The sequence below is a fragment of the Lacerta agilis genome, chromosome Z, assembly GCF_009819535.1.
Source record: "Lacerta agilis isolate rLacAgi1 chromosome Z, rLacAgi1.pri, whole genome shotgun sequence".
NCBI lineage: Eukaryota > Metazoa > Chordata > Lepidosauria > Squamata > Lacertidae > Lacerta > Lacerta agilis.
Genome location: NC_046331.1, coordinates 28,090,605 through 28,104,478, shown reverse-complemented (window position 1 = coordinate 28,104,478; position 13,874 = coordinate 28,090,605). Strand labels below are relative to the sequence as shown.

At 42.8% G+C, this 13,874-nt stretch overlaps 1 protein-coding gene across 2 annotated transcripts in view; it reads right to left on the bottom strand.

Annotated features, from left to right (window-relative positions):
- The window catches only part of DACH2 (dachshund family transcription factor 2), a 301,745-nt gene extending 288,104 nt beyond the window's left edge, over nt 1-13,641 (bottom strand). Inside the window, exon 1 of one of the 2 annotated variants that reach the window (XM_033138097.1) lies at nt 12,806-13,641. In XM_033138097.1, coding sequence (XP_032993988.1) covers nt 12,806-13,368 — 563 coding nt within the window. In that variant the 5' untranslated portion in view covers nt 13,369-13,641. The remainder of the gene's footprint in view (nt 1-12,805) is intronic. The other variant, XM_033138098.1, reaches the window with a different exon arrangement.
- Between the last annotated feature and the right edge of the window lie 233 nt (nt 13,642-13,874).

Below are 13,874 nucleotides of genomic sequence, written 5' to 3'. Positions count from 1 at the left end.
ATGTGGTTTAACTCTCCTTGAAGGAACTAGTGTGCAGCTTGGGGGCACTCCTTGATTCAGCATGGTCACAAGGAGGCCTATGTGGAGGATTTACAAGCCATTTGTATACCATTAGAGCACGGGTAGGCAAACTAAGGCCCGGGGGCCGGTTCCAGCCCAATCGCCTTCTCAATCTGGCCCGCGGACAGTCCAGGAATCAGCGTGTTTTTAAATGAGTAGAATGTGTCCTTTTATTTAAACTGCATCTCTGGGTTATTTGTGGGGCATAGGAATTCGTTCATTATTATTTTTTCAAAATATAATCCAGCCCCCCCACAAGGTCTCAGGGACAGTGGACCGGCCCCCTGCTGAAAAAGTTTGCAGATGCCTGCATTAGAGCCTTGCAAGGGGAAAATTATGTTCTGGTATATAATTTTGTTCTGGTGGCGCTGTGGGTTAAACCACAGAGCCTAGGGCTTGCTGATCAGAAGGTCGGCGGTTCGAATCCCCTCAATGGGGTGAGCTCCCGTTGCTCGGTCCCAGCTCCTGCCCACCTAGCAGTTCAAAAGCACATCAAAGTGCAAGTAGATAAATAGGTACCGCTCCGGCGGGAAGGTAAACGGCGTTTCCATGCGCTGCTCTGGTTCGCCAGAAGCGGCTTTGTCATGCTGGCCACATGACCCGGAAGCTGTACGCCAGCTCCCTCGGCCAGTAACGTGAGATGAGCGCCACAACCCCAGAGTCAGACACGACTGGACCTAATGGTCAGGGGTCCCTTTACCTTTTACCTTAACCTTCTGATTAGACTACTGTAATGTGTTCTATGTGGGGCTACCCTTGAAGAATATCCAGAAGCGGCTGCTAGTTAAGAGTGCTGCCACCAGAGTTCTGAGTGGTTCACCAAGTCAAAATAATATAGCACAAATTCTTAAGAGAGTAAGACCCTAAACATATTGACTCATTAATAAGCTCCACTGAGTTCCAGTGGTGCTTAGTAACCAGTAAGTGAGGTTAGGGTTATAGGATGAAGTTTATTTCCATACTAATTTACAAAACTACACCTGTCGTCACCAGAAAGTAGAGAGGGTGGCCGTCTGTATGCTACATCATCTTCGATATTGCATGTATCATACAATCAATGTATTGTGTTTTATATCCAAACAGAAACAGCTGCATTAAAAAGAGAGAGAGAACATGCCAAGTCTGGGATTGTCGCGGGTTTTACAATAAGTAAAGGCGGCAACCTTCCCTAACAACAACTAAATTGCCTGGGGTCTCAGAGAGAAAGCTTCATGCCATAACAGTTATAACTGTTAATCCAATACACCTTTTATACAAACCAATAAATACACGAGTGGAAAAACAGCACAGATGTTCATCCCTAATGCAATCTCCATTCAATTTCCTAAGTGCGGTCCCTCTGTGCAAACTAGCTTAGCGTTATGTTTAGCTTGCAAATTCTTTTAATAAATAATGAATGCAATAAAACCAGTAGATCAATGGCAGGCTTGAGAAATCATAAAGGGGTTGAGGGGAGGGGGGGGAAGGAGAAGCCTTTTGTGTTTGAGCTGTTACCGATTTAAAAAAGAAAAGAAAACTTTAATCCACAGGCAGATCAATATTACTCTTTTCCTTTTTAACCCAGTGCATAAATAGCGTGTTGTCTCTAACTGCAGTTTAAATGCTGTTACCAGAGATCAGCCACGAGGAACCCGATATGATCACTGCACACAACAGTAATTGAACATTTTGTAAAGCTTTAAACGTTTGCGAAACTACATTAGAACTACTGATAAGGAGCAGGATTACATATATATATATATATATATATATATATATATATATATATCCTAAAAGGAAAATAAATGTTGCATGGACATAAGAACTGCTGTTATGCTGTCAATTTAATTATTTGCATGACTTTGGATTTTTATTGAGAATTCATAGAGCTAGATCAAGAACATGCGTCTGGCGCAACGCAATGCAACAAGGAAAACAGGCTTAGAAGGTCAAAATAGCATACAGACATAAGAAACATAATCTCCTTACTCTCACTTATGGCAGAGAGACGACAGAGAAGTTCATGTGAAAAAGGACATATACAAGGGATGCTATATCGCTAGGTCATTAATTACATGGATATAAAAAGGCATACACTGGAACCTTTCAGGGACAGACATAATGCCTTTAGCTGTGGTTATTAATATTTCTAATTCTCCAGCTGTAGAACTGGTGGGGAAAAGTTTCTCCCCGCACTCTGCTGCCTTTCAGAAGCGTGCGTTAACCGGTGGCCATGGAGAGCAAAACCGCATTGCCCCAAGGGATGTCTCTAATATATCAAGCAGAATAAATCTGTAATCACTGAGAACCATTACATGCTAGACTAGCTGTAGCACTTAGTAATTCATGTTTAATCAAAACACTCTTTTTAAAATAAAAAAATTGCCCTGCACATATACTGTATAGCAAAGAATGAGCCTGGCTGCACTGCTGGAGATTCTTTTCAGAGCACTAAAGAGTTCAAATTTGTGGCTTTTCCAATCAGGTCTGTTCTTTCTTCACAACTTGTTGCGTTCTCATTGCAGTCGTTGCTGAAACTGAGGTTTTGAGGTCAATAGCAAAAAAAAAAAAAAAAAAAATGCCTACACAACTGAATGAGGTGTAGCGAAGGATTCCTACAGGATATATAAAGGGGCTTAATGAATGGGAAAGAGAACGCCTTTGGCTGCGGGCCTGTAAACAGTTAAGCTGCATGAGCCCCATTAACTTCAGCGGGATTTAAGTTGCTTCATTGCATGCAGAACTGCAGACATAGGGTTGTATCCTCCTAAGTCCAACTCAGAGCAGACCCACTGAAATTAATAGGTCTGGGTTAGGCATGCTCATTGATTTCAATGGGTCTACTCTACAAAGGACGAGCATTAGCGGCAACCCTCTGTTTGGAACATCAAGAAGAACTTTACATTTGCTCAGCTATGTTTGAATAGCAGGTGAAGGCACGAGGCAAAAAATCTCCTATTTACAAGTGTCTTTACACCAGTTATTCCATTTAATATATATTGCAGGTTTAAGGAGTTGAGGACAGGTTTTTGTTTTGTTTTGTTTTTTAAAAAAGCTTTCATCTGGAGTAATGACTCCTATCTGAAGTAAAGGGTTCAGATAAAAGAAACATCTACTCAAAACTGAAAGAGAGATGGAAAATTTCAACAGATGTAAGGAGGAGTAGGACTTTGAAAGCTTCAGCAAAGGAAAAAACGCAAACACAGCACAGCAATACCATCTACGACCATATGACTATTTTAAATACCACTGGTTCAATGACGATAAAGGAGTTACACTAGAAGATGTTGTCGAGGTTTGAACATTAAACTATGATATAGTTGTTTAGCCAAAGCATGGCTTAACCAGAGTTGGCTTTCTGGAAACAAACTGCAACAGTTTGTTGTTGGCTCATAAACCATGGCTTGTTTAACTGTGGTTTGGTGTTATGTCCAAGCCTAGCAGCCTCACTTAACCATAGTTCGTTTGGCCAGCCAACTCCAAATGCTCATCAAGCTATAGAAACACAATGGAAGAGCAGCAGGAAAGTGACCCAGTCTTTGGAGCATGGGTAGGCAAACTAAGGCCCGGAGGCCAGATCCGGCACAATCCCCTTCTAAATCCAGCCCATGGACGGTCCGGGAATCAGTGTGTTTTTACATGAGTAGAATGTGTGCTTTTATTTAAAATTAATCTCTGGGTTATTTGTGGGGCATAAGAATTTGTTCATTTCCCATAGATAGATAGATAGATAGATAGATAGATAGATAGATAGATAGATAGATAGTCTGGCCCTCCACAAGGTCTGAGGGACAGTGGTGGACCGGCCCCCTTCTGAAAAAGTTTGCTGATCCCTTTTTTTGGACCAACTAGCCATAGTTCCTTTGCCTGTAAGATAGCTCACAGTTTGCTGAACAACCTAGAGTTTTAAATCAGACCTTGCCAACCTGGTGCCCTCCATATTTTTTGGATTACAATCCCCACCATACTCAGCCAGCATGGTTAAGTGTTGGGTGAAAGTGCAACCAGTAATTATTGGACTCCACGTTAATTACAAATTTAATTCAGCATATTTGTTTTACTTATACTGTGTTTAATAAACAAACGTACAAGTGCTTTCAAAACTGTCAAACTTCCTTACTATCACATTTGAAATCAGCACCCATTTGTTGTTCCTAATAAAACTTATTTTAAAGATAAAATTTGCCATAGAAAAATAAAGCACTAGAAATATTTTCCTCCCACGTCATTTGGCAGGGCACTAAGGGCATGATCCAGCCAACTATAAACACTTTTTAAGCCCCACCAGTTTCAGTAGGAGATAGACTGAAGTGCATGCTTAATCCCCCCTTGAAATCAACGGGATTTAAAAGTGTTCAACTATGGCTGAATAACATTCTAAGACCCTTAACGCAGACAGAAACAGATCCCATACAAAGTACTAGTTCCTCATATGTCAGTCATAAGGGTTGTGGGGGTAGCAGGGGGTCCGAAGAGGCCATTAAAATATTATAAGCCAGGTAATAAATTGAATTTAGTACGGCAGGGTAAAATGCTACAGTGCAATAACCAAGATATCTTTCCTTTTCCACGAGCATGTTTAGAATTTAAAATAGCATGCTCTGTTAAAAAAAGCAGCAGCCGTCAGGGTACTTTACGCAACTTTATGATCTGTGATGCCAAATGCTACTTCTGTAGGAAAAGTTACCAGAATGTGCCTGTCAACAAATATTCATTCATTTCCAACCAAGGTATTGGTACATGTGTGAGACCGTTTTAAATTAGTGTAAAATTGATGGATCCAAGAGAAGAAACCTAAGAAATGTCAAGTCCAACTGAATTAACACCCACCTCCAAAATGAGAAAAGCCCACCCTCAGCCACAACAACAAAAGCAATCAATTTAGTTCTGTTTTCAACATTTTCATTTTCAACATACTTAATCTTATATTACTTATCCTGGTCATCCTTTCCCCCCCCCCAATCCTCCTTTTCCTTTTGCAATGAAATATTAATGTTGAGAAAATGGTTACGCTATTAAAAGACCTTGTGCTATATTTAGATACATATATTGATTTCTGCCATTGTGCAATAATTAATCATTCAGAAATAAATTCTTACAAATTTAACCCTGACTTGCTGGCTAATCAAGAGGTTAATTCCCCTTTTCACCCACCCTCCAGAATCATCTTACGCCACGGTTAAGTTTATGGCTTTACTTATGGTTTCCTCCTCTTGCTAAAAATACTGTTTTGGGGTTTTTGGGAGGAAAAATTGTGAGATTTTTTTTCCCCCATTAGAAAACCTGGAGAGAGGGAGGGAGGGGGAGAGAGGTTACCGCCACTTTAAAAGCTTCAATCTCTTTGACATTGCTGGCAGTGTATGGGAACATTAATGCATCTGTCACGATAACAAGCTAAGAATAACATCTAGACATCAAACCGAGCAGAGAATCCATCTGAAGTGATTCATTCAGATCCGTCTCGTTGATTTATTAAACACAGGGCAACATCTGCAGCCTCACAGAGCTGCTTGGCAAAATTAATGCAAGATCAATTCAAATGGAGGGGGGGGGAAGCGAAAAAGAGATAAATCAAAACACAATTTGCATTCAGTTCCACAATCAGGCTTATTGGGTGCAAATGCTCAATTTCCCTTGCCAGAGCCAATGAGTTTTGAAAGTGTGCGCGTTCTGATCCCTACATCTTTTCAGAATTGTCGGATCTGAAGTGACACTGAAGAGTTCTTCTGCAGGTTGAGATGGTGAAAAGGAGAAAAAGAGATGCGGGGAGAGGAAAAATGCTTCCAAAGACCTTTTGAATATGTGGCGAGAACATCATTAATGCCTAATTATTTTGCTTTGGCTCCAGGAGCACAGAATGCCGTATTTTGGGGGAAGGGGAGGAGAGAGGAGGTGGTAGGGAGAGTTTGTGAAGAAATTGCTTCCATAAAAACTCAAACATCTAATGGAAACGTACAAACATTTCCCTTTTGGGGGGGGGAGCATTTCATCTGCAGCTGGAGAAATCTTAGAGCTCTCAGAAATTACAAGATTTGTTTTAAATCACTGTTCCTTCAAATTAGATTTCTTTATCAATGAGCCAGTAAGATATTCAGTGTGCTAAAGGCAAACAAAAGCCAAAACTGTTCTGAATTGCACACACAGAAGCACATTAAACCTCTGGCTTTACACACACACACACACACACACACACACACACACACACACAGTTTCTCCATGTCTCTGGACACGTAGGATGCAATCCTAAACATATTTACTAGGAAGTAAATCCCATTAATTTCAGTGAGACTTGGTGAATAAGCTTATACATATGCTGGTAAAATAATGCTACTAACTAAGCAAAGCATTTCTATAGTGCATATTCAGTGTTCAAGATGCTTCACACACATTGATTCTAACAGACATGTAATGTGGTGCTCAAATTTGAGGGAAAAGGCAGAACAAAACTAATCACGTTGTCTTTTATGCTGGCCCTTTTTGCCACTGTATTTCAAATGCTACGGAGGGGAAATAATTTGGCTAGTACGGGGAAGTATCCCGGGGTGGATTATGCCCTCCATCAGCTTTCCTTCTCATAATTTGACCACCACTGTAAGGTTGTTCAGTATTAATATTCCCATCTTACAAATGATAAGAGGTGGAGAGTAAGGGAACAGTGGTTTCCTGAAGCCACAAGGCTAATTTGCGGCAGGTTAAATAATTGAACTGAAGGCTCACTTCTTAGCCACTGCATTACATGACCCCAAGACTGCCACCCCCCCAAATTCACATCTGTGCCCAAACCAGCAAAATTAACACTTTCCACATACAGCTTGGGGCAAGTTTAAATCCCTGCTGACAATTTATGTAGGGAGAAGCATGCCATTTATTTAAGTGAGCATGGATGAACAATGTGTGCACTGAAATCTGCAGAGTGGCGCATAAGTCCTAGAACTATAACTTTGACATGATTTTTCTCATAAAAACCAGCAACTTTACTGGACTCTGTTTAACAGACCCTACAACTAGAAACAGTTAGAATAAAGTGCGTATGTACAGGCCAGATTCAGGGGACTTTCTTGGTGTTTCTTTTTAACAATGCTTCCTCGTTATTAGGAGGGAAAGGAGGGAAAGGTATAACATTTATAATGCTCTTTGTACAGCCTCTATTCTACCAATCACCCTTCTTTGCTTATGTGAGAAAAGTTTATTCTAATATTGATTCTAAAATTCAGACTGCAAGTAAGAAACTTCTATACATATCTACTCAGAACTCAATGGGGCTGACTTTTAATTAAGCATGTACTGTACAATATATTTCAGCCGAACAACAAATATATGGGTACATAAGCAGATTATCATTGTCTGAAATCCTAACACATAAACAGCACCTTATTCTGAGTCCATCCAGCTCAGTACTTCCAACACAGACTGGCACCAGTTCCCAGCAGGCAAGAGTCTCTCGTCATCTTACCTGGAGACACTGGGTGTAGAACCTGGAACCTTCTGCAAAGCAGATGCTCTAGCACTGAGCTACGGCCTTTCCCCAAACGTTAAATTATAGCAGTGTATGTTTTCAACAGGACTTCCATGGAACACTTAGGATCTGAGTGCATGAGATGCTTACTATAGTTTGTCACAAATTCAGTAGCTGAGTTCCACTTTAAAAATCAAAGAGACACATAAGGAAACATTTGTCCCTCGGCTTAGCTTAAGGTGCTCCTGTTTAATATTTCATCCTGCTGCACGAAAAGGATGTGAAACTTCAAAACAGCTTTTCAAGCCCCCACTGAAGTTGACATTATATCAGAGCGATCTGAAGTGTCTGTAACTTTTTTGTTGTGGCGGTGATTGGCGAGCAAAATAGCCCATAACTTGACTTGTGCAATGACTGAGCGATATTTTTGAAGAATGCATACAGGAAAAAAATTACCCCACCTGCTCAATAATATCATCTTGACAATTTCACTTTCCAGGTGCAGACACTGAACTAGTGTAGGTGACCCTGCAAGAGGAAACGGTTGGATTCATCTTATATGCGCGGGTCTAACTCAGAAATGTTGAAATATGAGAAAATTCCAGTGCATATAATCCACACATTCAATGACACAGATTTTAAATCAAAATTTGAAGTAGATTTGTTTTGATGGATGGATTCATTTGATATGGTGGTTGAGTCAAAACTGAAAACAAGTATCTCACAGGATGATTAATATAAAAACGCAGCAATTCATTTCCAGTAAGATTGATAATTGCTATCAGAACAACTTGATCAGAGAGTTGAAATTAAGCAGATAGCAGAAACAATTAGAAATAATAGCTACAAGGGCCACTGAGTTAGCTGTAGGAGCAGATTTGAAAAAAAAAATCTAACTAGCAAAACACACATAACAGTTTTGAGTTTTTCCTGTTTCACTTTGGGAGGCAGAAGCTGTTTTCCCCAATCTCTGTATTATATCTTTGCTGCACAAATAGCTCTCCCATATTCACATTTTATGTTTCTCCATGCTTTCAAGCCTCTTGCTTTCAGGGTGCCCCATCAGATTTATCCATTATTAGACCCGATTTCATAACTCCCCTCCAGCAAGTTTTGTCAATGGCTCAAAGAGCCCATCTCCCACTCAGTGCCAAATGGAACCAAGAATGTCAAAAGACATTTGTTAAGAACTTTGCATTGGATTTTTTGCAGTTATGTTGTCAGCAAAATGTGCTGCCCTGTTAACTATGGGCAGTGGTCAACTAGCATGGTGCCAGACACAAGATCTGATTCCTGGTCCTTAATTTTAAGCAGGCAGGACAGTAAATCTACTGGTAGATCTTCTGATTTATATTGGACCAGCAAAGATTCTTGTCCCTTAATTGTTTAGCAAGCGCAGCAACAAAAAAACTTTTCCCCCTTCTCCCCCCGCCAAAAAAGTACTGTGAAATGAAGGAAGGTAGGAGTAACTCAGAGTGAACCAAAAGCTCCCTTGAATTCTGTACTTAAAAGAAAATCCTGGGCTCAGAATTATTTTATTTCGAAGTGCTTATATGCTGCACTTGACTACAGTTGGGAGATCCCAGAATTCTAGTAAAATACCAAGAAGGTCCTACAAGCCTGAAGTCTGCATTCCTCAATCTAAAGAACTACCCAGGAATTGGAGCCAACCTGTGAAATTTTAAACTCTTTATTCTTGAAACAGAACCCCCCCCCCCCGTCCTGAAGTAGAATTTGTTCCGTCACATATGCACCTAAATTACTGAATAGGTATGGATGTGAGCAAGAGTTAAGTGCTCTGAGCAGCTCTAGAATTTTACCTGTTGCCAAACTGACAATTAACATGGGGTGATCAAGAGCCTAGTCTTGGAGAAATTATCAGTTTCTAAGGGACTAGGACACTTCCCAAGCAAGTGCAGAAAGCGTGTTATCCAAGTCACACTTTTGTACATAAGACCAACACTTTCCTATAAAAGGTTCTAAGGAATAACATGTAACCAACCACAAGGCTCCTATTGCGGACAAAAAAGTTGCAAAACATTTACCTCACAATGAGTCACAATAGACCTAATCAAACTGCCATGTGGTTTTTTTTAACTAACACATGCTTTATTTGTTCATGTGCAAATGTATAATAGGTTTTTAATGCAGGTCCTTCCCTGCAGAAGAAGATGGGAGTGGGGAGGAATCCAATAAAAATGATTTAATAGTTTCAGGTTTTAGGATCCGATGCAAGCTTTTATTTACATTATAGAGTCCTGAAGATTCTTGCTTACATTGCATGCATTTCTTTATCAATTAATAATGGAATTAAGCACCCTAAAATTTGAAGAAGCTTCTTCACAGTTCCCTAGACCCGAGCTGCTTTTAAACAGCTCCAAATGAGATAACACAACAGACCCTCCTAACTCACTAGCATGATATTGTTCCAGAATTATGCTAAGCAACAGTTAGTCTGTAAACTCTCCTTCAGTTCTTAGGTTCCTATCTCACAATGCTCTCTTGTGAATTTCCCCCCACTTGATGTGCTTCAGCATCACCAAGTTATGTTCACAACCTCTAGCGAGATCCTAACAGGTAAAGTTTCACAGAAAATAATATCTAACAGGGAACTTTCTTCGTCTTCAAAGGAATACGAAGTATGTGTGTGCTGTGCTGTTTTGATGCAAAGAAGTATATCCTTTCATGCACGTTAAAACTATTGCAAAAAATGATTGCCAAACAATTGCAAAAGAAAAAGAAAGAAATTTATTACTACACATTTGAAAAACGCAATTCTCTCCTTTTAACATTCACCACAACTGTGAACCTTGTTATTCTCTGGGCAAGGATACCAGATAATCCCCAACATGAACATCTCAACCACGTATATTATATCACTATTAGGAAAAGTTGTGACACACTTCTTTGCATAATCTAATTCAGTCGCAATCTCCTTTGGGCAAAGAGCATCCTAATGAGGACAGAAGATTTAGGGTCAATGAGATTTAAGGTCAATGATTTGAAGAGACCAGCAGAACTTGTCCAATAAGACTTTCACTGTACAGGGAAGAAGCACCCACAAATTCCAGTTTCTGGACAGACCAACTTTGTGCCATGTTTGGAATCTTACAGCACAGAGCAATTGGTGCAAATTTTTGGGTGGGTGGGGGGATGAATACAAAGATAGACTCCCTGACCTGCCACACAATTTCACCTACTGCACCAAGGGTACATGACAGCAGACTCCAAGGTGCCCCCGGGGCTTTTTGTTGCTTATACCCCCAATAATGCTACCCGGCAGGGCAGGCATTCAGACAACACACTATACAAAACTAAGAAAAATGTGGCAGAGTGAAAAATAATGATTCATGTTGAATTTATCCTGAAATGATGAACAGGATAAAAAAGGAGATGGGGAGGGGGACCCTCCCAACAGACAAAAACTTGTCAGGAAAAGCAAAGGGAAGCCAGGCAGCATCTCAGGGCTCCTGCAGCTACTTTTCCTAAAACTCAGGTGCAGGTATGCTCACCTGCTGGTTCGTTTAAGCTGCAACCCTAAATACACATGTTCCTAATATAACATGCTAATTATTGCATCGTAAGGGCTGCAATCAGGTAACCACTTACCTAGGAACAAGGCCCACTGAACTCAATGGGATTCACTCCTGATTGCACTGTTAGGCTGTGATCTTATGCGCACTCTATCTGAATGCAAGTCCCATTGAGCTGAATGGGAGTTACTTCTGGGTAGACACAAATTGGGTTTCATTATCAAAAGGAAGAGGCTGGTCCTCAATGTTGAACACTTTACCACTTTTTACCACAAGTTGCATTCCTTTCATTTGAACTTACTTCCTGGTAAGCGCGTACTAAATCCCCTACTCCTAACCCTATTTGATTGGGGAAACAAAATCTGTTTGTCCCAATCAAAGTACTGTAACTTACTTTCAAGGAAGCTAAGTTTTAAACAACCACTCTTTAAACGCCTGCAGTTGGAAGTAAAGGTTGCTGAATGAAATCAACAAGATATTCCTCTAAGTGCACTCAGTATTGTTCAAAGAACTATATTGCTGATGCTAAGTATTTCCCCTCGGAAAAAATTTCTACCCTTGGAGAATTTTCCAACCAAAGTGTGTAATATTGATCACTGGGTAAATATAAAATTCCCCATCATTTATATACAGGTGCTAGGACCCACAGAACCAGTGTCCAACATAATGTGTGAATTGGCCATGCATCCCAGTTTCCCACTCAGTTGCAGGTAAGGGCACCCATCATAAATGCATTTGTCTGAACATCTATTAAGCATTAGATGTACTGGGTCAAATATGACCAATTTTGACAAGCACTACTCCTAAGTTTGCCTACAGCTGCAGCCTAATTTACTCCTTGGTAAGTTTGCCTACAGCTGCAGCTTGTTTGCTTCCACGCAATCAAGCCCCATTTAGGATTTCTGTGAGCCTAATGTCCAAGTAGGTCTGCTCAAATCTACCCCAAATCATCAATGATGATCACATACTTCCCTACCAACTACCATCACTTACAATGCGGCTAAACTTTCAGAAGTTAAGTTTGCTTAAGGTTCCAACCCACACACCCCATCCCACCCCCGGCCCACTGATTTTAATTGCAACTCCTCAGGCAAGTCACTTCCAAAGAGTTTTAAAATAAACTCCCTCGTTCCCTTTCAAAGAAACTTTTTTCTTTCTTAATCAAAACCCAAACAAGTTGCACTTCACAAGACCTGTTTGCATCTCTCACATCAGTGGTTCCTTGCTCCCTCAGCTCATTTTCCTGTTTCAAGCAAATTGAACAAGGCTTAAAACTTTTTTGTGCACACGTGGGATCTTCAAAACACAATTCTGTTGACCTGCCCTGGGACTTCGCAATTAGATGGATGTCGGATTTATACAGAACTGTTATCTGAAGCAAAGAAAAAAAGCAGCGTACCCTACTTTTTAAAGCAAGCATCACAGAAACCTAACGGGATTTGTTCCCAAATAAAAAAGCGGGTGATTATTTTTTTTTAAAAGAAGCACGCAACATCCATTCAGCTTCAGGAAGACAAGGAGCTAAGCACTTGGGATACTTTCGACATCCCACTCAGCCATGGAAAGCGACGCTTCCCTCAAACGAACCCGGTTTTTGCAGGGAAGGGAGCCGTGGCCGGACGGACTTGGACCTCTCTGCTCCTCACTACGGTCGGGACCCCGGTGAAGGGGGAGGCCTGAACCGCCATATCCTATGCCCCCCCCCCAAAAAAATACACCCCTCACAGGCACAAACCCACGCACGCACGCACGCGCTCTTTCTCTCTCACTCTCTCACCTGGCATTGGTGCAGTCGTTGTACAAAGTTTCGAAGTCCTTCCGCGTGATGAGTTTGCAGCGGTTAACGCCGGGCTGGATGGCGCCCAGCCCGCGCAGGATACGCACTTGCTCCACGGTGCACACCACGGGCGCGATGTCCAGCCTCTTGAGCTTGGTGTAGACGGTGTGCAGCCCTCCGACCAGGTGCTTGAGGAAGAGGTCGAAGACCTGAGGCAGGCAAATCAGCTCCTGCCCGTCCACCAGGAATGAAGCCACCTTCACCCCGTGCAGGTCGACCATCTTGCACTCGTTCCCGCCGCCGCCGCCGCCACCGCCACCGCCGCCTCCTGCTCCAGCTCCGCTGCCCGGCACGCCAGTGGGAGCGTTGGCGGTGCTCGCGATGAAGCTGTGGATGAGGCTGCTCGTCAGGCGCGGGGACTCCGACGGGCTGGAGGGATAGAGCGCGTCCGCCCGGAACAAGCCCCCAGCGCTCGCGGCGGTGCTGGCGCTGCTGGTGCCGCCGCTGCCGCCGCCGCCGCCGCTCGAAGTTGCCGGGATAATCGGGGGAGAAGACACGGCCATGCTTTCTACTCCGCCCCGGGCGCCTGGATCATCGGCGGCGGCAGCAGCGGCGGCGGCAGCTACAGCATCCAACCTTGCCGGCTCCACTTTTCCACCCGAAACTGTTTGCAACACTCGAGGAAACGGAGGAGACGGAGACGCAGAGCGAGAGAGGAGAGAAAGGGGAAGAAGTGGGGGAGAGGGGAGAAAAAAAACACCCCGCACGCACTCCCACGACCCAGCCGCTCGCGGAGTCGCCTCCCACTTCCCAGCGAAGGGGCGGAGGAGGAGCGCAGAGCGGTAGCGGCCGGCGGCCAATGCGACGCGTCGGGGTCTCAGCCTGGCCGCCAGCCACTGGCTAAGGATGGAGAAGGAGGCGAGGCGGGGCGGGGCCCTCTCTCCCTTGCCCCCGAGCGTTGGGTACCTGTGAATGGAGCGCCGGGACGCATCAGGAGGAGGGTACCCAGCTGGGGGAGGAGGGAAAGGGAAAGTGGAAGAGAGTTTGCGACCCGAGGTTGCGTTTTTGG